The 27,804-nt window shown below is 58.1% G+C and overlaps 2 protein-coding genes across 4 annotated transcripts; one reads left to right on the top strand and one right to left on the bottom strand.

Annotated features, from left to right (window-relative positions):
- Positions 1 to 264: 264 nt before the first annotated feature.
- Positions 265 to 12,608, bottom strand: BCAN (brevican). Of its 3 annotated transcripts, none has more exons than XM_072358349.1 (15): positions 12,298 to 12,599; positions 8,188 to 8,280; positions 7,683 to 8,075; positions 7,422 to 7,596; positions 7,206 to 7,333; positions 6,439 to 6,732; positions 5,078 to 5,506; positions 4,454 to 4,636; positions 3,854 to 4,279; positions 2,110 to 2,217; positions 1,805 to 1,963; positions 1,212 to 1,294; positions 843 to 987; positions 522 to 704; positions 265 to 437 (listed from the first exon to the last, which is right to left on the bottom strand). In XM_072358349.1, the coding sequence occupies exons 2-15, from the start codon at positions 8,270 to 8,272 to the stop codon at positions 412 to 414; spliced, it is 2,817 nt and encodes a 938-aa protein (XP_072214450.1). In that variant the 5' UTR covers positions 8,273 to 8,280; positions 12,298 to 12,599; the 3' UTR covers positions 265 to 411. The 3 variants fall into 3 exon arrangements, with proteins under 3 accessions (XP_072214450.1, XP_072214451.1, XP_072214452.1); XM_072358350.1 differs by having other exon boundaries at positions 5,273 to 5,506; positions 12,298 to 12,592; XM_072358351.1 differs by lacking the exon at positions 5,078 to 5,506 and having other exon boundaries at positions 12,298 to 12,608.
- A 2,695-nt stretch (positions 12,609 to 15,303) lies between these two features.
- NES (nestin) lies at positions 15,304 to 22,746 on the top strand. The gene is made up of 4 exons (XM_072358474.1): positions 15,304 to 16,167; positions 16,938 to 17,062; positions 17,658 to 17,731; positions 18,252 to 22,746. Exons 1-4 carry the CDS (start codon positions 15,355 to 15,357, stop codon positions 22,280 to 22,282), a joined length of 5,043 nt encoding a protein of 1,680 aa, XP_072214575.1. The 5' UTR covers positions 15,304 to 15,354; the 3' UTR covers positions 22,283 to 22,746.
- The last annotated feature ends 5,058 nt before the right edge of the window (positions 22,747 to 27,804 follow it).

Here is a 27,804-nt window from a genome sequence, read left to right as displayed (position 1 = left end):
TCAGCACCATCCAATTCCTTGCTGTCACCCCACAGATGCATGGAGGGGGGCTTGGGATGCATGCACCCAGGAGTGTGGCCTGTGTCCCCATCCCCATCCCACTGTCCCACTGCAAAAGGGGGGAGGCAGCAGCTTGAGGTGATGCTGCCATGTCCAAGTTGTCACCTGCTTCTACATCCCCTCTCCCCCTCCTTGTTATGACTCTGTTGCCATTCCAGGACTCGAACAGCCCCAGTGCAAAGTGAGACACCACACGAATCCTTTTGAGACGCTCTTTAATTATTGGAGTTTCTTTGTACAGATATAAAACAAGCAGAGGGCAGGCACCCACCAGGACACCCTTCGCCCTACACTGCTGCATTGCCATCCCCATCCGTGCCAGCTCTGGGGTCCAGGGAGGTGACAACTCACTCAGTCCTCAGGGTGCCGAGCCAGCCCTGGAGGGACACAAGAAGCAAAGAGTCCCACTGAAGAGCCACCCACGAGGGGAGGTGTGGGGGTGCAGGAGGCTGAATGCTCACCGGGGCGGCAGGAGAGCTGGGGCCGTTCCCAAATCCCATCCTCACGGCAGCGGATGATGGGGGAGCGACGTGGGGCGAAGCCGTACCGGCAGTGGTAGCGCATAATAGAGCCGATCTCGTAGCGCTGCTTTGGTTTGCCGAAGGCGAGGGCGTTGCTGATGGTGGGGGGGGGTCCGCACTGCACTGTGGGGTGGGAGGAGAGGGTGGACTGTGCTGCTCTGAACCCTGCTGCCTCCCCACCAGCTCCAATCCCAACCCCAGGTGAGCTGAGAGCAGCCGGGACCTTTGTTTTCCAGCTTGCTGGGGTTGTGCATTGCTTACCCAGCCCCATTTTGCAGGTGTAGGAGAGGTGGTAGTTGCAGGGGACATCACTCCATTGTCCCCCGTCGTGCCAAACAATGACCACGCAGTTCTCACCGGAGAGGAAGTAGCTGTCAGGCTGCCCTGGGTGCCAGTTCTCATAGAGCTGGGGAGCACAGGATGGGCTGGGGCTGCGCTGGCACTTTGCATTGAGCCCATGCCACGTTGCCCCATCTCCATGCTGCCCCATCTCCATGCTGCTGATTCAGGCACCCCAAATCACGCGGTGCTCATGCCAGTGGCTTCAGCTGAGGCTTCCAAAAGGGATGGAGAAGGACCACGAGGTGATGTGGGGATGGGAATGGGGGGGGGGTTGGCAGCATGGCTTACCAGGGGGCTGCCGTCGGACCACTGGAAGTCCCCCTCGATGGTGCGGTCGTTGAGGCCGATCCATTGGTACTCACGGTACTGTTCTGTTGGCAGAGGAGAGCTTGGGAGCTCGGCCATCCCCTTGGGACCCATTAGGGCAGAGGGCTTGGGGGGGGGGTCACCGAAAGAGGGCAGCAGAGCCCCAGTGTCCCCATGGCTGTCCCTGATGTCCCCGTGTCCGTTCCTACTCCTCCTGGACCGCCCTGCTTCCCAGCTGTCCTTTCTACCAATTAATCCGTCCTATTGCCAATATTCCTTCACCTTTCTCATTTCCTTTCCCCTTTCCTTTCCCTTTTCCTTTCCCCTTTCCTTTCCCCTTTCCTTTTCCCTTTCCTTTCCCCTTTCCTTTCCCCTTTCCCTTCCCCTTTCCTTTCCCCTTTTAAAACAACATTTGTGATGTTGTCTGCCCATCCACCTGCCCTTCCCAGCAGAGGGAGAGGAACTTAGGCTCTGCCTTGCCCCTTGGCCAAGTTTTGGCTCAGTCTTCAAACCTCAGACCCACTGTGGAGGGATTCTGGGTCCCATGCCCTGCAGGCTGGGGTGGCCCCACGTACCGTTGATGAAGTCCTGCTCCTCAGGGGTCAGGATGGTGGCCAGATGCCCCCCAAAATGCCTGCACTGCGACTCGGCGTCCTCCCAGCTCCTCCGGGTGGAGAAGTGTTTGTAGCAGGCTCCTTGGAAGCTGTCCCAAGTGGGGCTGCACCTCTTCAGCGCTGAACCACAGCAGGAGATAGGGAGGGAGAGAGGACAGGGTCAGCACCGTGGAGCCCAGCCCCCTGAGCAAGGCAAAAAGAACCCAAACAGATTTCTGTGCACTGATGCCTGCAGGACCACGGGCCGAGTGGCCCTGTAGACTCACGTCTCTCGCAGCTGCTCCCTCCGTAGCCTGGCAGGCAGAGGCAGGTGGGATGGATGCCATCCTCAATGCAGGTCCCTCCGTTCAAGCAGGGGTTGGGGATGCAGCCACCTGCAAGGCACGGGCAGCCCTGCTTATTGCATGCCCCTGAGCTTCCCCTCAGCCCTCAGATGGATGCACAGTGTCTGGGGTACGGTGGCAAGCCTGGAGCCATCCCATCTTCCTGCACTGGATGGGTTTGAGGCTTTGGCATGTCCCCAGCACTCAGGTGGACACTGCTAGAATGTGCTGTGGATGGGAATGAGTCCTGCTGACCCCAGAGTGGATTAACGATGGCTCTTTTCAAGGGAGCATGAAAGGATAAGCCCTTGGCATGTCCCAGACACATGTCCTCAGACTGGTGGCAAGACGAGCCTCGTGCCTGTCTCCAACCTCACTGCTGTCACCTTCAGCCTGCCCAAGGCTGATAATTCAATGGTTCCATCCCCAACCTGCAAAACCAGCACCAGCCTGTTCCGGTCATTAAGACACACGGTCATTAATCCGTCCCCAGCTTAAGAATGTGATTAAGGGCTGTCACCAGCGCCGGCAGCACAGGGAGTGCAAGTCCTTGGCACTATCCAATGGCCCTGTGCCCTCACTCGCCCCAGACAGCATCACCTCCCTGCCTGCAGGGACACATGGACATCTCCAGTGGACTGCAGCAGGGTGAGAAATGAGCTATTTAAGGCTTGGGCACATCCGGCTCTTTGGGAGCACATTTCTTCTTGCCAGGACATACACATCCACACTGCAAGGTGCTGAGCAGTGCCCATGCTGGGGGGGGGGTGAAGGAAGGACCCCCAACGAGGCTGTCCCACAGGGACAAGAGGCAGCAAGATGGGCAGGGGTTTGATTGCAGAGCTGAGAGCATCCCGACTTAGGAGCCAAGGGGAATTTTGTCTTGGGGTCACTGCTCATGCACCCACCACCCTCCCTGCAGCAAGTGGGATCCATCTCAGCCCCTGGTGCTCACCTTGAGGCAATGCACCCCCAGGACACCCAACACTCCACAGCTCTGCACAGCATTCAGCTGCGTGCACCATGGGGATGCTCCAGGGACAGCTCACAACATGCTCAACCCCAAAGGCCCTCATCCCTCTGGGGCCTGGGGGGGGATTAGTTCGTCAGTGGGGATGCGAGCGAGGCAGCGGGCGCAAGGATGAAGGGAAGAGCTAGCCAAGGTGCGTGTTCTAGAAAGCTTTTAATTCCCTTTATTAGTACCACTGTTAGTCAGAGGAGGGTTTGGGGCCTTCTTTTGATAGGTTTGTTTCTTATTGTTTTTTTTTTTTTCTTTTCATGGAAACAGTCATTAAAACACTTCACAGAAGTAGAAGAGAATTAAGTGCATGCATAGCTCAGACCAATTTGTTTGACAAATATGTGCTTCTCCGGACCTTTGACCTTCCCTTACCCAGCCGAAGAGAGGAGGAGAGAGAGAGACAGACAGACAGAAGGACAGACAGACAAGAGGAAAGCACAGTGCAAAGGAAAGGTGCTGCCGCTTTCTATTGCCAATGTGCAGCCAGGAGCGTTGCCCCAAGTGCAAAAGTGACACAGTGCAGGGGACCCCCGGCCAAACTTGCACCTGCACCCAGGCTGGCACGCTCTGTGGGCAGGGCAGGCAGTGGGGTGGCCGAGCTGGGTGCTGGGGACAGCCTGGGGGGCCCAGCATGGGGAGAGGTGAGGCCATCCCTGTGGGTCCCACCTGGTTCTCCGGGAATGGCTGCAAGGAAACCCTCCACGGTTGCAACAGAGGGCATCGGGTGCTCTTCCTCCTCCTCTTCCTCATCCTCCTCTTCCTCTGAAGATGCAGCGGGCATCCCACCATCAGTGCTTGGGGTTTGCATTGCATCGCTGCTGCCGGGCACCTCTGCGTGCCATGGGGTGACCGCCGTTGCTGGGGCTGTGCCCCCATCCCCTGGTGCTGTGGGTGAGGAGAGCCACGGGGCCCCCGACTGCTCCTCTCCATCATCCTGAAGCTGTGGTGGTGCAGGGGGCAGCGGGGATGCCCCGTGGTTTTCAGTCACATCTCCTGATAGCTCGGGGTCCTCAGCAGCCCCCGCAGTGTGGATGGGGGTGCTGCCCCCCCCGGCCCCACTGCTGCCTGTAGAGGGTTGTGGCTCTTGGCTATCTGTCGAAGTGACAAAAGTGGTGCGGGTCGGAGGTGTCACCTGGCTGTCCCTGTGCCCAGATGCCCTGCTGTTGTGGGCTGGCCGCCCCACAGCTTCCCACAGGTGGACGGGGAGGCACGTGGGGACAACGAAGCCGGGTGGTCGGGGATGCCCATTGGGTGGCTCTGTGTCACCTGCTGAGGCCACTGCTGGGGACAGGGCGTCATTGGGTCCTTCTGTGCCCACCAAGAGTGTCTGCACATTCTGCTTCATGGGCTCTCCAGGCTCTCGCCCTCTGCCAGGACTCTCTGCTGCTGTGTTCCCAAAGTCCTCACCCAGCACAGAGCCCAGAGGCCACTCCAGCGCTGCTCCATCCTCTGCAAGGGGCAAGGAAAGGCAATGAGACACCCACACCAGGAGCCAACCAGGAACTGGGCACCAGCACTGCCAGCAATAAGCAGAGCTGAAGGGGAAACATTGGCACAGTGATGCCTGAGGAGACAGAAACAGCCCCAGGTCCAGTGATGCTTCCCCCTCTGCACCAGTCCCATGCTCCAGCTTGGCCATTGCATTCTGTCCCACAGCATGTCTGTGCTTGGCCCCTTGCCATCTCTTGGCATCAATACAGCATGGTCTGGCACTGCACCCTGTCCACTGCACCCTGCTGTCCTGGCTACAGGACAGACAGACAAACAACTACATGGCAAGAACAAACTACCACACCGGTGCACCCTTGGTGAGATGACACTTGGACAGCTCTGTGCCTGCATCCCTGCTGCTGCTCTCTGTGCCCCAGCCCTGAGCACTGCTGGACCTACCCGTGTGGGATGGCTCTTGCCTGGCCTCTGTGCACCTTCCACCTGTCCCTGCTGCCCCATCCTGGTCTGCAGGGGACGGGCTGCCTGGTTGTGCAGCACAGCTATGCGGGACGCCTGCCTTGGGGACAGCTGGGGCTGTGGGGAAAGGGGTGGCCAAGGATGGGTGACGTCCTCGTGCTGAGGACAAGGAGGAACCTATTGGGGGATGCCGGGTGTCTTCAGGGGACAGGCTTGGCTTTTCCAGCTCAGCATCAGCCACGTCCTTAAAGAAAGGGACGGCGTATATAGCCCCTCGCGACTCAATCTCCACTTGCGCTTTGGGCAGCTGCAGCTCCTCCAGCTTTTCTGCCACTGTAACAATCTCCTGGAGGCCCTCGGGCTCTCTGGCTTGATATTTTCCTGCAGCCTCAGGGAAAGAGTTTGTCCCTTCTGTGGGCAGAAAGAAAGTGGGGTATTACTGCCTTGTCCTGACCCCGCGGCAGCTGGGAACAACCTGGGGGACCCCTGTGCCCTGGCTGAGCCGGGTTGTTAGTGGGTTATGCAGTACGGCACTGTGAGATGGGTCCATCCTGCCTGGCTCCATCCGTGGAGACAGTGGGGAATCCACTGAGAAATGGGGAAACTGAGGCACAGAGGCATGCAGCAGGTGGTTGGTGGGAGCACAAGCCTCAGGGGACGCTCAGGTAAGTGGGAATGGGAAGAATCTGTGCCTCGGTCCTCACATACATACCCTGGTGTGCAAGGTGCCCTCGGCACCCAGTAGCTCACTGCCTCTATTTCATTTCCTATCCATGGTTATACATAGACCATACAGTCCTGGCTGGCTGTGCCCAGCAACCCACAGAGAACCCCACAATGCTTTCAACATCCACACAGGGGCAAACTGTCCTGGAGCTGTGCTCCTGCAGCTGGCTCAGCCTCAAGGTGATGGCTCACAGCATTGACCTGGGCCAGGTGCTGTCCCCAGAGCCACCCTGAGCTCACAGAGACAGAGAGCACCACTGGGATGTCCCTGCCCTACTGTGCTACAGCAGCATGCAGTACTGAGGCCAACCCTACACTATACTGCCATGCGCTATGCAGACCATGCAGAGCATCCATCCTCTATCGCAATGCATCAGCATGCAGTGTTGAAATCATGCGGGTTATTCCTCCCCTATGGAAATACATTGGCATGCAACATTGAGCACATGCAAAGCATCCCTGTGCTGAGTCAGCATGCTCTACTGCAGCTGTGCTGAACACCCCTGCTCCACAGTGATAGGATGGCATGGCGAGCACGTAGGGATCTCTATTCGGTCCCTGCTTCGTGCACCCCAGAGCCCAACACTAAACCTTGGGGCTGCGGTGCCCCTGGTTACCTCGGAAGCAGTAAGCATCGTATCTGCTCTGGGCATCGGGGAATCCCGTCTGGTTGCGAAACTGGAAGATGGTTTTAACACCCGGCAGGGCTCCTCCACAGCGCTCCCGAGGGGTGACGATGGGATAGCGGACGCTGCCATCAGCCAGCCAGCCTGGGTTGCAGGCATCCAACCCTGCACTCCAGGCTGCATATAACTGCCCCGTGCTGGCCAGCACTGCACCCTGAGCCCGGCAACGTGCCACAGCCTCCTCCAGGGTAAACTTGTCCGGGGATGTCTCCAAAAAGATTTCTCCTGCAATGAAAGGAAGGAAGGAGGGGTCAGGAGGTGGCTCAGGGATGGGGAAAGGGGTGGATGCGGGTCTGTCCTTGCACATGGAGCAGGGACGTGCATTGAGCCACCTGCTCAGCTCTGCTGAGCTCTGCCCATAGCTCGCTGCACAGGCAAACTTTGCAAAAGGAAAACGTGACTGATGCAGGTGCTGCTGATTCCACCTGGCAGTGAATTCTAATGCCACGTAGAATGCATGAGCAGCACGGTAGCAGGTATGGGACACACAGGGACAGCCCCAGGTCAGCAGTGCTCCCCAAGCAGTGGGAAGCATCAGTGGTTTGCTGCAGCAGGTCAACAAGGCAGCTCTTGAAAGGGCTGCAGAGGAGCAAGTCTGTGCCCTCTACGGAGCACTGCACATTTGGGACATTGCTAAGGGAACTGGGTGACAGAGCTGGGCTGTGAAAAGGAGGTTGGACATGGAGCACCACAGGCACCTGGCACGTCCTCAGCATAACAGTACACGTCGTACATGTCCTCTGGGTCCACCACACCGTAGTTCCTGACTCCAGGGAAGCCATTCATGTCTCCATAGCACGCCTCACGGGGAGTGTGGATGGGGTACCTGGCAAAGCAGAGGGGAAGAATGGTGGTGGCTGAAGGGTGGCATAGGGGGGTCAGTGGGTGCCAGTAACACGCCATGGGGTGCTCACCTGACAGTCTGGTCAGCGATCCAGCCAGCATCACACTGCTCATAGCCACCCAGATAGGCAGCATACAGCTGCTCAGGGGTGGCAATGCTGGCACTGATGGCAGCACACGCCTCCTGCGCCTCGGCAAAAGTGTAGGTGTAACGCGTGGAACCCCCACGGTAATGAAACACCACCCCTGTAAGGAGACACACGGTGAAGAGCCAGGAGAGAGGATCCAGGCAGGGTCCCCCAAACCATGCTGCTCCCCTTCCTGTGTCCTACCTTTGACTCTGAGGTCCAGGATGTCGTGGCCATCCTCGATGCCATGTTGCACATCACAGCGGTAGATCCCCGAGTCGTTGGGGCGCAGCTCGGTGAGCAGCAGAGAGGCGTCAGTGTAGTGCTGCTGGAAGACGGGCAAGGAGGCACGGAGGCGGTAGTCCTCACTCACCTTCACCCTTTCCCCCCGTGCTACCAAGATCTCTGCCTCCCTGCCTTCAGAGATGAAGGTCCATTTGACCCGGGGGGCTCCCAGCACTGCCCGACGCCCCGCTGTGCTGGCAGTGGGCAGAGGTGCGAGGTAGGTGATGAAGCAGGGGATGGTGACGTCCCCTGCCAGCACAGCATGCAGGGCTGGGTGACGTGGGATGGACACCTGCAGGGCCTTGAGGTCATCTGGGAGGAGAAGAGCAGAGTGGTGAGAGGGTCTGACATGTGACAACCCCCCCCCTCCCCCAACAAGGTACTGGCTACAGAGTGAGGATGAGCACAGCTGAGGCTGTATTACCTGTGACATCCTCAGGGCTGAGCACCTCCGGGACCACTGTGGGGGCAAGTGCCCAGAGCAGCAGCAGTGGGAGGACTGAGACCATCCTGTACCCTGCAAGGGGGGATAAAAGTCCAGCAGAGGGCTTGAAGTGGAAAGAAGCAGCTCCCTCCAGCTCTATGCATGAGGGAAGACTGGGAGAGACTGGTGCCTGCATGCACGAGGTGATGCACAAAGGCACTGGGGTTAGAGCATGCAGCCAGCAAGAACCCTGGATGGCAGAAAGGAGAGAGAGCAGAAGGAAATGTGCAGGTTTTGCCCTAGGGAATGGGAGGACTGCAGTGCCTCAGTTCAGTGCCCAGGGTCCAATCCAGCTCTGGGGAGAGGGGTCCTCTGGGGACAGCAAATCTGAGTACAGCATGGAAAGTCTGAGTGCACAGCCAGGCTGAAGGCAATGCCAGAGCTGGGCTGCATATCTGGACACACCGCAGTCAGAAACCTCAGAGAGGATTGCAATAGCTGGTGTCGAGCAGGGTTGAAGGAATGAGCCTCTGAGTCCTGGCTCATGATGTGAGAGTGTGAGTGCGTGCATGCAAGCTGGGCTTTTGGGTGTGCATGCAGGCATGTGCACGCATTGCAGCTTGCATGTGCATTGCAGCATGCGTGTGCACACGTACGAGCATGTCCATGTGTTTGTGCGTGTGCTTCCACACGTGTGGCCAGTGGGGTTCAGCCAGAGATGGGGATGCTGAGGGTGCACAAAAGCACGGGGCGGTGGGGGAGGGATGGAGCAGGAGGGCTCCTCGTTGCCATTCAGCTCACGCTGGAGGTTTCCCGCGCACAGGCTGGGAAAACCAGGGCCGAGCAAAGCAGTCATTATGTCCCAGGTCTCTCTCAAGTCTGCCTGGCACAAAGGACTCTCCCCCGCCGGCTGAGGAGCAGCAGTGAAAGGAGAGGCCAGCAGCTAGCACGGCTGTCACCAGCCCCACAGAGCAGCACCGGGGACACTGGGGATGTCACGGAGGAGTTCCAGCCATCTGGGGAGGACACCAGGGATACAGAGAGGTCCCTGCATGGTGGACGGCTCTGCAGGATAGTGTGGCCCCATGCACTCCTCTGTAGGGCCCCGTTGGGGCTCGGTGGTTTCCTCAGCCCTGAGCTGGTGCGCAGCGACCCTGAGCCTCAGAGCGCCTTTGTAATTTATGAGCTCTTTGTGCTGCATTGATTTTGGCAGCCACTGAAGCAGATTTGGCACCTCTGTGGTGAGCTCTGGCCCAGGTCGAGGGCTGCCAGGGCCAGGCTGAAGGAAGGCTGTCCTGGAACTGCATCTCTCTGCAAAGGATGCTCTCCGAGAACCTCATGGAGCCAGTGCGCTATGGAGTGGTGTGAATCAGCCCAAGAACCAAGAGCAAACAGACCTCAGCACCATGCACATACACTACCTAGTACCATGCGCCATGCTTGCACAGCCCTTAGGACCACGCACTCTGGATGTACAACTCCTAGCACCATGCAGCATGGATATACAGCCCTGAGCAACATGCACCATGCATGCATGGGCTCTAGCACCGCACATATACAACCCCTAGCACCATGCTCTGTGGATATACAGCTTCTAGCATCATGCACCATAGATATACAGCCCTGAGCAGCATGCACCATGCATGGACAGCCCCTAGCACTGGACTCCAGTGTAGGGCTGGCTATGACCCCCGGTGTGGTGGAGCGAGGCAGTTTTTGTCCCAGGCTCTTTTCTTCCTGTTCCCCAGGCGCCGCAGTGATGCAAGCAGTGAGAAGCAATGAAGCTTCAGCAGGAAATTCAGGGGATTAAAGCTGCATGAGTGCCCACCCATAGCTGGGACACCCAACACACTGAGACCAAGGACTCCATAGGGGTTAAACCCAGCTCACTCTGCCCACCAGAGTCCCATGATGGCAGGACTTTCAGGCGTCACCGTTTGAGGTTTGGGGTTTGGGGTTGGCTGTGTATTTTTTTCCTATTATTTGCCACAAATGGAATTCTATGTATTTTTTAGCCCTCGCAAGGGAAAGGCTGGGAGAAGGAGCACGGGAAGGCAGCTAAAGGGAAAGTGGGAAGTGGGGAGCAGGACTGGGTTAGCTCTGAGCCACGGGGATGGGTGGGATGCTCATGCGCACGCTGGCTGCCTCCATTTCCCTGGGAAACCAGGTAGAAAATGAGCTGAGGTATTTTGGGCCAAGAGCAATCTTTCCTTATCTTCCTCCCCTGAGCTCACTCTAAGCCACAGTGAAGCACAAGTGATGCTGCAAGCAGGGGTCCCGAGCCCCTTCCTCTCCACTCCATCACAGAGAAGCTTTCCACAGCTGTCCCATCCCCATGCAAAGCCCCTCTGTCCCTGCACATGACAACTTTGTCCCTGCTCCCAAGGTGCCCTGCCAGCCCATAGCGCAGCTGATCAGCGGCTTTCCAGGGATGCTCAGCTGCAGAATGAGTCAGCAGCCACAGGCAGAGCCTGGCCCCGCTCCAGTCTGCCCTGTCCCCCCCCCCCCCAGCTCCAGGCTGCAGGTGCCCCAATACTCCCATGCACGTGCCTTTCCCCCTCTGATCCTATCCCCTCCTTGCTGCAATCTGCCCCTGCTTCCTATATCACCAATAGCACAGGGGGACCCACCGTACTGAGGAGGGGGTCACAGCATTGAGCCCCCCATGTGATGAGCACAGGAGATGCTGCGGGAAGCACCCAGCAGCCTCTTGGCAGCAGCTGCTGGCAGAGCATAAAGGGCCGGAAGCAGGTGGGAAGGGGGGGAGGGGGGGTGGTCCTTTGGTTGCCAGAGCTGCTCCCCCCCCAACCCATGTTGGAGAAAGGGTCTCCTTGTTGCTGGGCCTGGATGTGCCCCCACTGCACAGGGAGGAGCTGTGTCCCATCCCCAAAGCCTTGTGGAACTGCAAAGAGCAGAGCTGGGCTGGCGGACCCCAGAGGAACCCCACAGCCACTTGGGTACATGGTACACACACATCCATGGAGCTTTGCACACCTACCCATTGCTGCAGGTATCTGGTGGGGAAACAGAGGCATGGATTGGGATGGGGTGGAGGAGAAGGTGCCCCAGATTTTGGCAGCACAGCCCAGACCCCTCAAATCCACCTTCCAAGCATCAAATCACAGCACTCCCAAGGAACCACTCAGTCTCCCAGTTTGCCCAGTCCAAACCTATTCCCTGCAAAGCAACCTGAAATGCCCTGAGCACCAGGGGGCAGTAACCCCTGGATTGAGCCCCTCATGCAGAGAGGTACTGGAGCAAATGGGAAGATGGGGATCTTTCCCACCCCTCCATCAGCTGAAGAAACAGCAACAGGTTCTGGGTCTGCCTGGGCTCTTCCTGGCTGGGGAGCACTGAGGGTTCAGTCAGATGCTCAAGGGGAGCACCACCATCCTATAGACAAAACACTGTGTCTGCAGGAGGGCAGGGATTGTACATCAAAACGCCCCAGCCCTGGGCACATACACATTCTGGGTTGGTTCAGCAAGGAAATACAATGAAAAACCCCACAGAATGTTCCCTTTTTTGCCCAAGCCCTTCATGCCCCTCTTGAGACACCAGCAGGTCTGGGGAAAAGAGCTAAGAGCCAATGGGAAAATCCTGTGATGCTTCCCTTAGCCCCTGTGGTATGGGGGCAACTTCAGCCCCTATGCCTGCCCCCCTTTCCCCCCAGTTCTATGCCTCATTTTCCCTTCCTGGTGCTGTCCTGTCCTGATTGCATGCTCCTTAGCACAAGGACCTGTCCCTGGTGGCAGAGCAAGGAATGGGCTCCAAGATGGGACCTGCAAGCCCCCATCCTCACTAGCATCAATCCCAAAGTCACTTTCCCACCTCAATCCCCAATCAACCCCCCCCCCCTCCCCATTCCTGCTCTGCAGAGCCGGCGCCACCAGAAAGAAACTTGCAGAGTGCTGCCAAGGACAAAGCAGGGACCGATGGAAGCATCCCTGCTGGACATCCAGGTCACCCCCAGCAAGCAGAGAGAGCTATACCCACCCTCCCCCCACATCACCTCCCCGCTTACTTTCTGCTGTCACAGAGGTGACATGAGATATGGCAATGAATAGCGCATTACAGCGCCCGCAGGAGGGGGCTCTCCCCATATCCCACCTTGCTGACGGTGCGGGTCCCCAGGGGCCCGGCGTGGGGCTGAGCTGAGGTTTCTCTGGGGTAGAAGTAGGCAGCAGGTTGGCAGCAGGGCTGGGAGTGAGCTGCACCGGGCATAAGTGCAGGCACCGAAAGGAGTCCTCTGTGTGTGTCCGTGTCCGCGTCTCTCTCTCTCTCTCTCTTTTTTTTTCCCTCTTAATCCTTCCTCTTTCCCTCCTCCTTTTATATTTCATTCCATCCCCTAAGTAAGGGGGAAAAAAAATTATTACCGTGTTGGCAGAGCTCGTTGTCCCTCCCTGTCCCTCCCTCCTGGCAAAGGCAGCACGAGACCCGCGCAGCGGCTGCTCCAGCTGGGCACCGTGTTAACCCCAATGCAGCAGAGCAGAGCAGCTGGGAAGGGACACCTTATATTATTCAGACCCCATCGGGGTGCACTTTAATTACTTATTTACGTTGTTTGGCACCTCCGGAAGGATGTGGAGGAAGGGGGTGGGGGGGGGCTGTGGGAAAGGGGTCCTGCAGCTGGTGGAGATGTGGCTTTGTCATGCAAAACCCCCTCTGTCAGCTCCACTGCCTTCCCCGTGTGCTGGAGGCACTGGAGTGGGACCGGGGTTTTCACCCACCCGAAAGGGAAAAGAGAAGGTGAGAACTGACACGCTGGTAGATGCCGTGCCTCGGTTTCCCCATCTGCAGCCTGTGATAGGATAGGAGGGATGTCTTTATGGGATAATGAATGCATCTGGATAGGAGGGATGTCTTTATGGGATAATTAATGCATCTCTAGGTCTGGTGCCTCACACCAAGGCTTGGATTTTCCTCTCTGAGAGGGATCCAGCAGATGAAGGGCTGAGCCTTGGATGCATCTGGGCCAGGCTTTGCCCCCCGTGGTGGAACTGAGCCCCGAGAGCTGACATTGGAGCTTTTTAAAGCAGATTGAGCTCAAACTTTCTCTGGCTTACAGCATCTTCCACCCTAGGGAAGCCGGCACGGCGCCTGCTGGATAATTGCTCGGGTGAGTTTGCAGAAAGCTGAGCAGAATTTAATCATTTGTCGCCCTGGGAAATAATTACACACGACGGAGAAGGTCTCGTTAACGGCACAGTCCAGCAGGCAATGCACACCACAGAGCTCTGCCCCATGGCACGTGGTTGGGATGCACACCAGGATGGACATGAGGACAGACATAGCAATAGATGCTGGATGACCCCAGTCCCAGACCTGCAGCTGCTCCTTCCCATGAGCCCACATCCTGCACCGGGGGCTTTGTGGCAAAGCACTGAGGGATGAGGAAGAGGCAAAGCGCCTGCTCAGCAAGGACTGATCCCATCCTAATTGGGAACAAATGTTCCTCAGCAGAGCAGCTCCTTCACACTGCCCACTGTTGTGCCTGTCCCCACCCCAAAGCATCCTGCAGAGGGAGCTACGCCCCCATCCTGGGGGTCTCAACCCCAAGCATCCCCCAGGGACACACGGTTGCCCCCATCCCAAGCAGGTCCTGACCCTGAACATCCCCCAGGGGCAGCACCCAGCCAAGTACCTGCAGGAACACACGCATGTCCCAGTCCCAAGTGACTCCTGATCCCAAATACCCCAAAGGGGAAGGGGTGCAGCAGCCCCTTGCCCGGGGGGATCCTTCATGCAGTCCCTGGGCAGGGCAGGAGGGCTCTCCACTCCCTGGGGGAGATCCATGTTTTAGGGCACCCCATGGAGTCCCTGTGTCCCTGTGGGACACAATGGGGAAAGGCAAAGCAAAGGTCTGGGATCAGCATCAACACTGGGGTGTCTTCAGCGGAGGAGAGAATTTAGGGCTGAGGGAAAAGCAGAAGGACAGTGCGCCCAGCATGCATAGGATGAGCAATAGAAACACATCGCCCCAATTATCAGCCTCTAATTAGCAACAACGCCTTCCCTGTGCTCCCTCCTACCTACTGGCCTGGGGAAACCCAACGGGTCTCCTGCAAGGCAGGGATGCAGCCTTCACTTGCCCTTTATACACCCCAAAAGGCTGCTCGGGACTCAGTGCCCCAGTAGCCCCATGCAGGGTGGATCTGGAGGGCCTTGGCCAGCAGAGGGGACTATTTGCTCGCCTCTCTCTTGCAGCGGGGCGGGAGCTCAATGGAAACGACGTGAGCCGGTTGGGAGGGGACGCTCATGCTTTGCCTCCTTGCAATGGAGGGGACAGCCCAGGGACCCTCCCCACCGCCCCTCCAGGAGTAAGGGAGAGGGGAAGGGGGGGGGGGGGGGGCGTATCCGGGAGAGAAAGAGCTGGCACAAAGCCTCTCTCCGATTATTTCTTTTCCGGCCTCTTTTGTTTGCAGACAGCTCCAAGTTGGAATTTCGAACCCCCCCCTCCCCATCCCCTAGAATGAATCAACTGGGCAGGCTGGATGAAGGGCTGTGAAGCTGGGGTAGGGTTTGTGCCATAGAAGTGCCTCTGGCTGAGCCCAGATCTGTTCCAGCCACTGAGATCCAGCACTGGGAGCGCTCAGAGCATCCCCACGGGGCATCTCCTCTCCAGGACACCAAAGCCTACAGTGGCTCTATTTGGAGCAGTATAAAAGGGTCCCACAATCAGGCACTGGGGGTGGTGGTTTACCCTTGGAAAACCCCAGCTACAATCCATGTGAGCCTCTCTGCATGCTGGTCTCACTGGGTGCTCTGGTTTCTTATTGGGAATTGAGTTACAGAGGGCACCAAGCTCCAAGGCGCAGGGTGCAGTGTGCTCTATGGGAAGCCCAGCTATACCTAAAGGGGAAACTGAGGCACAGCAAAAACCATCCCCTGCCCTGAATGAATCCACTGTCCCTGTAGCATCCCCCTAAAGCGCAGCTCCTCCCCAGCATGGCTCGTTGCCATCTCCACTCAAGCACTGCCCAACATCCCAAGGGGACAGAGGGGGATGGGGCATAGGGACGGCGCTGGCAGCAGCTGTGCCGGCTGTGGAAGAGTTAACTGCTCCTCTGCTCGGGTCTCAGAGGCCTCCCACTCACCGGGCGTGAGTATGAATAGCTGAGCTCGCCTGCGCCGGCACTGCTCTGCTGCTTTCCTTCTGCTGCCACGATGCTGAGCACGGAGGGTTTCGTAGGGGCGAGAGCTCTGGGTGAGGAATCCCTGCAAATGTGGGACCTCAACAAGCGTCTGGAGGCCTACCTGGCCCGTGTCAAGTTCCTAGAGGAGGAGAATGAGGGGCTGCGTGCTGAGATCCAAAGCACCAAGGAGAACCCAGCCGGGGACCCACGAAGGGCCAGGTATGAAGAGGAGCTGCGGTCGCTGCGGGATGCGCTGCACCGTGCCTTCACTGAGAAGTGTGCGGCTGAGCTGGCCAGGGACAACCTGTATGAGGAGGTCCAGCATGTGAAGAGCAGGTGCCAAAAGGAGCAGGCAGCCCGCGAGGAAGCCAAGAGGCAGCTGTCCTCCAGCAAGAAGGAGCTGGAGGAGGAGAGACGGGCACAGATCTGGTTGAAGGAGAGAGCGGTGCAGCTGGAGAAAGAGGTGGAAACTCTGCTGGAGGTGCACGAGGAGGAGAAAGCAGGGCTGGACCAGGAGCTTGCTAGCTTCTCTCAGAGCCTGGAGGGCTTTCGTTGTGCACCGGTGGCATTCCAGCCCGTGGAGGTGGAGGACTATTCCAAGAGACTGTCAGAGATCTGGAGAGGGGCGGTGGAGACCTACAAGGCAGAGGTGTCACAGCTGGAGCGTGCACTTGGCCAAGCCAAAGAGAACCTCTGGCAGGTGGCTGAGGACAACCAACAGAATCAACTGCAGCTGAGGCACCTGGAGAAGGAGCTGGTGGGGTTGAAGGTGCGGAAGGAGATGCTGGAGGAGAGCCTGGGCCAGCAGTGGCAGGAGCAGCACGGAGAGGCTGAGAAGTTCCAGGTGGGGAGAGTGGGGAGCTTGGGGTGCTCAAAAGCTGGGAGGGATAAGAGAAGCCCCTGGGTGGGCTGCAAACCCCAGGGCAGCAGCCATTCCTTCCCATTTTTGCTGCCACTGCATTCGGGATGGACAAACTTCATCTGATTTAGCCACAGCTGCAGGCAGACAGCTGCAAAAGTAATTCTGCGGGGGAAGTCGTGGGGGGGAACAGGCTGGAAATGCAGCCCCAGCTCATAGCTGGAGCTGCAGACCCTGTGCAGGGAAGGGTCCCTCTTTGTTCCCAGTTTGAGGGTGAAGAAGGGGATGCCACAGCAATCCACTCAAAGGATCCCTCCTTCCCACCCTTATGTCCCCTCCAACCTCCCCATGCGTAAAGCAAGTGCCCACAGGATACCACCCCCTGCAGCACCCTGAGCACCTGGGCAACCCCGGGACACCCATCTCTGATATCCCCAAGGGGTACAGAGGGCACCCATGGGTGACAGCGGGAGCCACCCCAGGCAGTGCTGGGGTTGAATGGATCCAGGGTCCCTTTCCCCACAACTTGTAGTGCAGCAGGAGGTGCTGGAGTGGAGTCACAGCTGCTGACCCACATCCTCCGGAAGAGGACGGAGCACTTAATTTCCCATGGGACAAAGAGGGTCAGGATCAGGAAGAAAAGCAATGATGGGGGTGGTGGGAAACACAACCCAGGCAGAAGTGTGCCACCAGAGCTCCCTCCTTGTCTGGGGACGACATCAGTCAGGTTCCTGACCATGTGCTTCTCATCACAGCTGGCCATCGAGGCCCTGGAGCAGGAGAAACAGAGCTTGCAGGTGCAGATCGCCCAGGTGCTGGAGGACAGGCAGCAGCTCATGCACCTCAAGATGTCCCTCAGCCTGGAGGTGGCAACCTACAGGTGAGGTCTCCTTCACTGTGGCACAGCTCCCTCTGAAGACTCAGTGTGCTCCCACAGTGCACCCGTGTGCTCAGATCAGGGTGATGCCCCAAACTTCCCCTTGTAGCATTACCCAGCCTCGCTGGACAGAGCAGCAAGGGAACTGCTGGGAGACTCTGGGGCTGAACCCTGCAGCCCCCAGTCCGCTTGCATCTCTTCCAGATGGCCCCAGACAAAGGCAGGCTTGCAGAGGACTGGGGGGACAATTAGCATGAGAATAGTGGCTGTCCACAGCGGAGGGGCCTCCCCGGCAGAGCATGATGTCACCCGGTGGCGAGGACACTAAGCTGGGGGTGGGGGGATGGGAGGGGGCCCACGGAGCAGAGAGGAGAGACCTCCTTGGTAGGCAGTGATGGGCTGCCCCCTGGGATCCCCAACCCCTGCACCTCACAACCAGGTGACCCAGCAGTTTGGCTCAAGCAAAACCACCCCACAGACATTTTAAGCCTCGGTTTAACTGTGGAGCATCCCCCTGGCTTGCACAGGGATTGGAGTGCTTTGGCAGCTCAGCACTGGTTGCAAAGATATCACCCACCCACAACACCTCTCCTTGCAGGACATTGCTGGAAGCAGAGAGCACCCGGTTGCAGATGCCACCCGGGGAGTTCAAGCTGGCCAACAGCCTGAGAGGTAAGGGAGGGCCAGGGGACAGAAGGATTTTCCTGGCAAGGGTTGGTCAACGCGATAGGAAGGTGCTAACAGCAGGCTCTGGTCTTGCCAGCACCTCTTCATAGAGCAGATAAGGGCTTATCTGCTTCTTCACTTCTTTTTTTAATTCCTCCCCTTGCGTGAGGAGCCTGAGCACGAAACTGTCCATAGGCAACATGCAGAGCATTTCCTTTGTTCCTTAAACCTATTGGCAAACCATCCCCTTGCACTCATCCACGCAGCACAAGCCCAACACAACTCTGACTCCACTGCTGCAAGCAGAGCAGAGCACCCTCCATCCCATACGGTACCCCTGGCAGCATCAGTGCTCTGCAACACACGGGAGGAATTTCCCACTTCCCAAGAAGTGTTTAAAAATAGGAGAGAGGTCAGCAAGAGGCGAGAGAAAAGCTGTTGGGTGATGGGGTGATCTCTGCTCCAAGCCCTGGGTTTTGGGCTTTGCCTCCCCCCCCACACACTGTGCTCTCCCTGCTCTCTGCAGATGTCAAGCTGGAGGCGAGCAGCAGCAAGCACCGTGCCAGCCTTGCTGCCTTCCCACGGCCTGAAGGGGTGGCACAGCTGTGTAGAACCCCCGGTGATGCCCTCAAAGTGCTGACCCCCAAAAGCAAAAGCCCCAGTGCGCAGGAGTTCAAGAAAGTCAGCTCTGTCCTGAAGGCACCGAGGAGCTGGGAGCTGGCTGCATCCAGCCACGCTGTCCCAATGCTGTCCCCAGAGGCAGGCAGTGGGGGGGCACAGAGCCCAGCCCATGAGCTTGGGGTTGTTAAGGAGTCCCCCCTGCAGAGCCCACTGAGTCCTGAACAGCTGGTCAGCCATGCGCTGCAGGATGCTCTCAAGGAGATGCAAGATGATGTTGAGGCCAAAGAAGTGCCCACACTCGGTGCCACCCAGAGTACCAGGGGTGGAGATATTGAAGACCCTATGGAGGAGGAGGAGGCTGCAGAAACCCAGGGGGTGGGTGCTGAGGGTGAAACCATGGCCTCACCTGGGCTGTGTCTCTGCAGCAACGTGCCCACGTTGCTAAGTGCCACTCAGAGTGATGCAGAGAGCCAGGAGGAGATGTGGGAGGAGGAGAGGAGCAAAGAGGAGGAGATGCTGAACCCACTGAGCTCCACGGAGAGCCAGGAGCCGGGGGGAGAGCCCTGGGGAGGGGATACAAGAGGGTCCAGGCTGGAGGTGGGTAAGGAGGACATGGAGGCCACTAGCATGAAGGCTCTGCACGTCTTGGAGAACAAGGAGCAGAGGGAACTCTGTAGCCCCTCCATTGAGGATGAGGAATGTGAGTTCCCAGATCAGGAGAGGGAAACACGAGAAGAAGGGTCCCTGTATACAGAAATTGAAGCTGCATGTGCTATCCCTGTGGGGAGCCATCCAGTTTTGCCCATGGGAACCCACTTGCAAGATGACTTTGTTGAGAGAGAGCAGGAGTCCGAGCATCAGGAGACATCCCTGTGTGAGCTGGGTGCTGCTGCAGGGGAGAAGAGGGAGCAGGAGGTGTGCCTGGAGCTGAAAGCCTCTAGCATTGAAGGGGCTGTGCCAGCAGCAGAGGGCTCATCAGGGGCTGGAGAAGACACCAGAGGAAGGGAGAGCACAGGCAGTGCAAGGGATGATGAGGGAGAGGAGGAAGATAAAGGAAGGGAGGCATTAGAGGGAGAGGACCACCAGACAGGGGAGGCTTTGGGAGCCAAAGAGCTGAGGCAGGAGAGCATGGGCTTGGAGGAGGCTGAGGGCATGTGGGAGGAAACTGTGGACCTGCAGGAAGAACATAGAGACCCCCAGGAGGGACATGGGGACCTGCAGGAGGAGCATGAGGACCTGTGGGAGGAACAGAGGGACCTAAAGGTGGAGCATGGGGACACCCAGGAGGAGCATGGGGACACCCAGGAGGAACATAGGGACCTGCAGGTGGAGCATAGGGACACCCAGGAGGAACATAGGGACACCCAGGAGGAGCATGAGGACCTGCAGGATGAGCATGGGGACCTACAGGAGGAGCATAGGGACACCCAGGAGGAGCATGAGGACCTGTGGGAGGAACATAGGGACCTGCAGGATGAGCATGGGGACACCCAGGAGGAACATAGGGACACCCAGGAGGAGCATGAGGACCTGCAGGATGAGCATGGGGACCTACAGGAGGAGCATAGGGACACCCAGGAGGAGCATGAGGACCTGTGGGAGGAACAGAGGGACCTACAGGAGGAGCATGGGGACCTACAGGAGGAACATAGGGACCTGCAGGATGAGCATGGGGACCTGCAGGAGGAGCACGGGGACACCCAGGAGGAGCATGAGGACCTGCAGGTGGAGCATGGGGACAGCCAGGAGGAATACAGGGACCTGCAGGAGGAACATGGGGACCTGCAGGTGGAGCATGGGGAGACTCAGGATGAGCATGGAAACCTGCAAGAGGAATATGGGGACCTGCAGGAGGAGCATAGGGATCTGCAGGAGGAGCATGGGGAGATGCAGGATGAGCATGGGGACCTGCAGGATGAACACAGAGACCCACAGGAGGAGCATGGGGACCTGCAGAAGGAGCATGGGGACACTCAGGAGGAATATAGGGACCTGCAGGAGGGACATGGGAACTTGCAGAAGGAACATGGGGACACCCAGGAGGAACATGAGGACCTGTGGGTGGAACACGGGGTCTTGAAGGAAGAACATGGGGACCTGAATGAGGATCATGGGGACTTGCAGGAGGAATCTGGAGACCCTCAGGAGGAACCTGAGGAACCTTGGGTGCAGCATGGGGAGCAGGGCTCTGCAGAGGATGGGCTGGAGCAGGACATGGTGATGCAGCCAGGAGAGGGGGCATGGTGCAGGGAAGAAAATGACATCAGTGAAAAGCAGGAAGCACAAGGTTGGGAAGGGACAGCAGAGGATAAAGAAGAGACAGGAGTCAACACTGTCACATCCCAAGAGCCAGCCCAGGTGGATGATAACCCATGTGCAGAGGCAGCAGAAAATGAGGAGGGAGGTGTCATGACACCAACAGCAACGGAGGGAGCCCAGGAGGGTGAGGATGAGGGAGTTGCTGGGAGTGAGGTGCAGAGCCAGCAGCAGCCACAGGGCACAGAAGGACAGGAGGTTGAGCTGGCCCCAGGGCAAAAGGAGATCAGTTATGGGGACATTGGGGAGGCACCAGGGGACCCACAGGAGCCAGCTGAGGTGCTGGAGGTGCAGGATGAGGAGCTCAGCTTGGAGCCCGTTGAGCTGGAGAGAGGCAGCCCCAACACTGCAGTGATGCAGCAGGATCCAGGCAATGGCACAGAGAGTGATGAGCCCATGGAGGAGGACATTCAGTCAGAGGATACTCAGTTGGAGGAGCCCAAGCCATGCAGGATGGAAATGGAGGATATGCTCAACAGCACGCCACTATGTGCATACAGTGGGGAGGTGCTGGAGTCTGATCCAAACCTTCCATCCAGTGGAGGGGATGGGGAGACAGCACCTGAAATGGCTCAGGAGGAGGAAGAGGAGCTGAGAGGGAGCGATGAGGCAGCAGTTCATGCAGTGCCAGAGAGCTGCGAGGAGTCAGGGATGGAGCTGAACCCTGCACCAGAATGCACTGAGGAGGAGGAAGGGTACCTCATAGTTTCTGCTCCCAACCAAGAAGGATCCAGCATGGAGGAAGCTGAGAACTCAGAGGAATTTGAAGAAATTAAAGTTGAAACTGAAGAAGACAGAAAGGATGAACTAACAGTACCCGGAGGAGCCTCTCCTGTGCCAGAGGATGAAGAGCACTTGGAACCATCTGTGGGGGAAGCTGAAGATGTGAAAATGCCCATGGGAGAATCTGAGATGCCAAAGGAGGAGGATGAGGAGGATGCAGGGGGCTTTGCTGCTGAGCTGGAGGAAGGACTGGCTGCACCCGTGGCTGAGGGGCTGCCTGAAGAGCACGCTGATAAGACCACACTCAGTGATGAGGGGCTGGGGGAGGAGGACGTGCAGGATGGAGACAATCCCCCAGCCTCTGAGACCTCCAACACTGACCCCTCCAACACTGAGCCGCCTCCAGGCACCATGCTGGAGCATGGAGCTGGCATAGAGGTGGCTGAGTATCTCCCTGATGTGCCCACACAGCTGCCAGTGGACATGGTGAAAGACTCGGATATCCTGGAGATAGTAGAGCAAGCCCTGGAGTTCAATCAGGAGCTGGTACTGGGAGCCAAGCTAGCCAAGGATGGGGAGGGGGATGGCGACACACAGCCCCTACAGGAAGAGGAAGGGGGGTCCTCACCCACCTCATCCAGTGATGAGCAGCCAACAGTGCAGGAGGCAGTGGCAGAGCGCACCAAGAATGGGGAGCAGAATGGGCTGCACCGGCAAGCCAGCCTGGAGGACCTGGCTGAGTTCACTGAGGAGGGGCTGAATGGCATCACCCACCCAAGTGAAGCCCCTTCTGCCCACCCCCTGCCCCTGCCCAGCAAGCATAGTGGGGCTGAGCCTGTCCCTTCGCTCTCTCCTCTGCACCCAGAACAGGAGCCCTGGTCTTCGGGGGAGGAGTGATGGTGGTGGGACCCCCACAGCCCCCCCACGACAATCGGACGCCTCCCATAGCACTGCCTACGTAGCACGCCCATTTCCTTTTGGTTTGTAACATGTTTGTGTGGGTTTTGCCTTGTTGAATGGATGCCCGGCACGCGGCAGCGCAGCTGAGTGAGGGGCCACGACTTCACACCTCAGAGCAAGAAACCAGGCTCCCTCTCAGCCCCCAGATCCCACACTCGTGCTGGGTTCAGCCTCATTTTGTACCCCAGGTGCACTCTTTACTGCAGTATTTAATTTAAACCTTGCATCTCCTCCTGCCCCATTCAGCCCAGCCAGGTGCACGCAGTGGTGATTTCCATCCAGGCTCACCTTCGTGCTGCACATTGGGATGCCTGTCCCCAACCTACACGATGCTCACAGCGCTGAGCCACACCGGATGCATCCGTTGCATTGACACTAAGTTAATAAAGCGTCGCCCTCCCACTCTGACCTGTTGCATCCCAACTCTCATTCCTGTGGAGGGGGGAGGAGATGGATGGGGGAACCCATGGACTTCAAGCTGGGCTGGGGGTATGGGGAGGATACGGTGGTTTTGAGGCTGCTTACCCCTACCTGTTGTCCTATGGATGCTGTTGGGCACAGTGCTGATGGGTGCCAGCCCACCCCGACCCCGTGCCAACACACTCAACAGTGAGACAGCAGAAAGCAGCTGCTATTGCTGCCCGAGCCAGGCACGCTGCCCACAAGGCTGCCCAGTACCCAAGCATCCCAACCCAGCCAAGGCACATTGCTCCAACCCGGATGGATGACGCATTACCACTTCTCCCTGTGGCACCCAGAGGGGGTCTGCGAGGGGTGGGTGCCAAACAGGTCCCCAGATCAGTGCAGCTCAATGCCTCTTTTGTGCATTGGGCACGAAGGAACGTGCCAGTGGCCGGAGAATGGGTGCCCTTATGTGGGCAAAAGGCTGAGTCACGGTGGGCAAGGGGTGAGGGGAACTGGGTGGCATTGGCATGCTGCACTCAATGCTGTGCTGCTCACCCACACGCTGGGTTCAGCCCTGCGTGCCCCTGCCAGCAACTGCATGGAACCAGGCTGTGATAAGGACCCTGCGTTTATCTGCCTTCATGGCACAAAGCCCCCAGCCCCCTCCCCTACCCACAGGCGACGGTTTCCTTTTAAGGACAAACTCGAATGAAGTGATACAACGACAACAACAAAAAAATCCCCTCCGATTAGTTTAATCAGGCACTGAGCCTGTGTTCAATCAGCCCCTGGCCCATAGCCGGCCCTGCAGAGAGGCCTGGGCAGCATCACCCGATGGCGGCCCCCCCCCCCCCCCATCCCCATCATCCCCAAAAGCTGTGGGGATGCTGTGGGGTGGGGGAGGTGAAATGCTGGGCCATGCGGGGGGCTGCATTCCTCCCAAAATTAATACGCATTCCAGGCAGCCCAGTGCTGACAAAGAGACGAGGGGGGACAGATGGTGGGGGCAGCTCCTTCCTCACCCTGAGGAGGAGGAGGAGGAGGAGGAGGAAGGGTCAAGGGCTGAGGGGTCACCGGAGGGGTGGGGATGGCTGTGGGGCTGAAAGTAAAACCCAGCCATGCTTGCCCAGAGACAACACAAATTGCAAGAGTGGATGCCCCCATACAGGACATGGGTGCCCCCAAAAGGGGCTGCCCCCTTTCTAGGGTACCAACCCCATGGGGATCACCAACCCTGCACACCCATCACCCCAGGGATGGGATCACCCCATGCCCAACACCCATGGGAGCACATATGCACTCTGCTAGCCAAAAGTCACTGGAGCAAATCAGAAGGCTGCCACCCGCCTCATTAAATCCAGCCAGCCGAGCACATCTAATCTAATCTGGGGGGCAATTTTAGGGGTGGGAAGGGAGGTGGTTGTTCCAGCCTGATCCCTGAAAGCTGCTTATACACCATAAGGTACTGAGTGTGTGAGCAACACAAGGAAAGGCTGGTGGGCACAGCACGGACATGGCATGGGCCACTGTGCTGGCCAAGTGGATGCTTTAAGAGCCTCGAAGACCCCCTCAGCCTGGCCCCCTGCCAGACTATTAAGGGTTTTGTTTCCTCTAAGGTTGGGCAGAGAGGGAGTTTTCAATGGAGCCCACACAAAACCTCCCTGTGGGATGAGCCCAGCAACAGGAGGGGGGGGGGAGGCAGGGGGAGGTGAGGGAGGGGGGGGGGGGGAAGTGAGACAGGATGACCTCAGCGATGACTTCACTGTGCTCACAGTTCCCAAAAAAATCACAGAAACCTTATAAGGAAAGGACTAAAAATACACTCGGAGGGGTGCAGGCAGCCCCCACTCCTCCTCCCCAAAATGAACCCTCATGGATGTTCCATGCAGGCAAGCAGGAGACACACGAGGGATGCATGGAGGGCATGGTGGACCTGCAGAGAGAGGCAAGCTGGTCCCCAGTACGATGCTATGGGTTGGGCAGCAGGTTCTCCCCAGCCTGGCATCATTCCCCCTTTGCTGGGACTACTCCATCTGTCCCACCAGGATGGCTCCACCAACCCCCTCCCCAGCCTTCAGTTGGGGTCATTCGCTCCCAGGAATAGCTTCTGCTGGCTATAATAAGTGCTGCCCTGGTGTCAGGGGCTTGCCCAGCTGCTGGGCCATGACCCCCAGACAGCTGCTGCCAAATCGGGGCGACATGGATGCCTGCAGCCCAGCCCAGGGTGGGAATGCACACCTGGAGCCATCCATCAGTGCTACAAAGCATCCCCAGCCTCAGCTTCAGGGTGATGCAAACCTTGGGGCCTTGCATCCCCATCCTCCGGTCCTGTGATCTCAGCTCAAAGAAGAACTCACGTGCCTTTTTATCTCCCCCCAAAATGCTCTGATGCGTGAAAATGGCACGGTGAGAAGGACAGTGCCCATTGACTCGCTGCTTATCACCACTCCAAACGCTGCTTCCGCCTCCTTGCAATCAACTTGGCACCAAAACAAGCCCGTGCAGGATGTGGCACGCAGCCTGTGCCCTGTCATTAGCTGGGGCGAGGGAGGAGGTGTGGAGCAGGAGAGGGATGGGATAAAGGGCTGAGATGAGGTAGCAGACACGTGAGTGCCAGCGCTGTGCCTCAGTTTCCCTCTCATCCAGCCACCTCAGGGTAGCCATGGGGGCTGGAGTGCACCCGGAGCTGACTCACACCCGGAGGAAACGCTGACAAAGCAGCTCCTTCCTCAATGGGATCAGGCATGCAGGTGGCACAGGACAAACAGGGCTCTTCAGGTGGCCAGAGCCAAACCTGGGACCAACTCTCCTTTAGCTAAACAGGGCTCAGATCCTTTGGACACAAAGCTGATGCCCACTGAAGCTTTGGCTATAGGTCAGAGCAGCAGACTTTGGCAGGGGTCATGCTGTTTGGGGACAGGATGTGACTGCATATCAGCCCTGAGTCACCACAAGCAGCTGATGGAGGAGAAATGGCCCCATGAAAGTCCCATAGCTCCAAGTCCCAAACAGCTCCCATTGCACATGGGGAACACATTCCCACTTTGGGGACCACATCTCACCTTTACTTTGGGGACCACATGCCTGCTTAGGGCACCGCATCCCTGCTGCAGCTCCTTGCTGTCAATCAGTTGCAGCATCACGCAGGAATTCAGTGCAAATCACCCCCTCTCCCCCCAACCTCCCCCATCCAGGGCAGGTGGAGCCGGGGGTCGCTGAAACCCCAGCGCAGTGACAACTGCTGGCTGGGTTTGGATTTCACAGCAGAGGGGCTGCTTGGGGATTAATGGTCCATGGGGACAGGAGCAACATACCCGACCCCATGGCTTGCCCGGAGGCTGTTGCTTTCCCAAACATGGCCAGGGGATCGACGAGCCGGTGACTGGGCTGAGCAGGGCAGGTGGAACGGCTGCAGCTCCGGGTTGTGGGACCCGGGCACACTGCCCCCCCACACCCCCTCCCCACCCCGGGTCTCACGGCTGCATGGGGAGGAAATGCCTTTCCCCTGAGCGAGCCCTGACACTGGGAAGCGGGGAAGGAACTGCTCCAAGTCCCGTTGTGCTGCAGGTGAGGAAGCGGCTCCCATTACGGGTAGGGGGCTGCAGAGATGGGGTCTGCACAGCCTAACCCTAATGCTGCGCTGCTAGGGAGAAAACGATGCCATCGGTGCTCCCCCTCCTGAAAGCAATGGGACAGGACCGTGCTTGTGTTGCGAGGAGGAGGGGGGGACACACAACCACAGTCCCCTGCTCAGTGTGGTCTCAACCTCCAGCACCCATTGCCACCCTCAGGCACGAGCATCCCCTATGGGCACCCCCTATGGGCACCCCCTATAGGCACCCCCTATGGGCACCCCTTATAGGCACCCCTTATAGGCATCCCCTATAGGAACCCCCTATAGGCACCCCTTATAGGCACCCCCTATGGGCACCCTCTATAGGAAACCCCTATAGGCACCCCTTATAGGCACCCCTTATAGGCACCCCCTATAGGCACCCCCTATAGGCACCCCTTATAGGCACCCCTTATAGGCATCCCCTATAGGAACCCCCTATAGGCACCCCTTATAGGCACCCCCTATGGGCACCCTCTATAGGAAACCCCTATAGGCACCCCCTATGGGCAGCCCCTATAGGAACCCACTATGGGCACCCCCTATAGGAAACCCCTATAGGCACCCCTTATAGGCACCCCCTATGGGCACCCCCTATAGGCACCCCTTATAGGCACCCCCTATGGGCACCCACTATAGGCACCCATTATAGGAAACCCCTATAGGAACCCGCTATGGGCACCCACTATAGGCACCCCCTATAGGAACCCCCTATGGGCACCCCTTATAGGCACCCCCTATAGGAACCCCTTATAGGCACCCCCTATAGGAACACCCTATGGGCATCCCCTATGGGCACCCCCTATAGGAAACCCCTATAGGAACCCCCTATGGGCACCCCTTATAGGCAGCCCCTATAGGAAACCCCTATAGGAAACCCCTATAGGCACCCCCTATAGGCACCCCCTATGGGCACCCCTTATAGGCACCCCCTATAGGAACACCCTATGGGCATCCCCTATGGGCACCCCCTATAGGAAACCCCTATAGGAAACCCCTATAGGCACTCCCTATGGGCACCCTTCACTTCCCCCCAAAAAAACCCCTACAAAACCAACTTCTATTCGGGGAGATGAACCCAGCCATGCTAAACTACCCCTGGGGGCCGTTCCTCATTCACACCCATTCTCCAGAAGCCCCAAAAGTCCTCAAATCCACCCCAAAAAGTGCCCCCCCCCCCAAGTCCCCTTAAAGCCCCCCCCGCTGCCCCGTGCGCTCCCATAGCGCGCTATGGCGCCACCTGCCGGAGAAACACCGCTTTAGCCCCCCCCTTCCACTCTTTCACCTCATTGGCCAACCGAAGTGACCAATGAAAAAGGAGGCGTCTGCCCGGCGTTGTCACCTCAACCAATAGCAAGCCTGATTTCCTCCGGCCTGCCCGGAAGAGCCGAAAGTCAGAAGGAGGCGTGGTCAGGAGGCGGGTCTTCAAGGAAGAAAACCA

The sequence above is a fragment of the Excalfactoria chinensis genome, chromosome 31, assembly GCF_039878825.1.
Source record: "Excalfactoria chinensis isolate bCotChi1 chromosome 31, bCotChi1.hap2, whole genome shotgun sequence".
NCBI lineage: Eukaryota > Metazoa > Chordata > Aves > Galliformes > Phasianidae > Excalfactoria > Excalfactoria chinensis.
The sequence above is the reverse complement of the archived record's forward strand: the minus strand, read 5'-3'. Positions and strand labels throughout refer to the sequence as shown.

What these genes read in the sequence shown, in the direction of transcription:
- NES (XM_072358474.1), top strand. Translation starts at nt 15,355, where the DNA reads ATGCTGAGCACGGAGGGTTTCGTAGGGGCGAGAGCTCTGGGTGAGGAA. An exon ending in GAGAGGCTGAGAAGTTCCAG is followed by an intron (nt 16,168 to 16,937) that starts GTGGGGAGAGTG and finishes TTCTCATCACAG; the next exon opens with CTGGCCATCGAGGCCCTGGA. An exon ending in GCTGGCCAACAGCCTGAGAG is followed by an intron (nt 17,732 to 18,251) that starts GTAAGGGAGGGC and finishes TGCTCTCTGCAG; the next exon opens with ATGTCAAGCTGGAGGCGAGC.
- BCAN (XM_072358349.1), bottom strand. Translation starts at nt 8,272, where the DNA reads ATGGTCTCAGTCCTCCCACTGCTGCTGCTCTGGGCACTTGCCCCCACA. An exon ending in CCTGGACCTCAGAGTCAAAG is followed by an intron (nt 7,597 to 7,682) that starts GTAGGACACAGG and finishes GTCTCCTTACAG; the next exon opens with GGGTGGTGTTTCATTACCGT. An exon ending in GGTCCGACGGCAGCCCCCTG is followed by an intron (nt 988 to 1,211) that starts GTAAGCCATGCT and finishes TGTGCTCCCCAG; the next exon opens with CTCTATGAGAACTGGCACCC.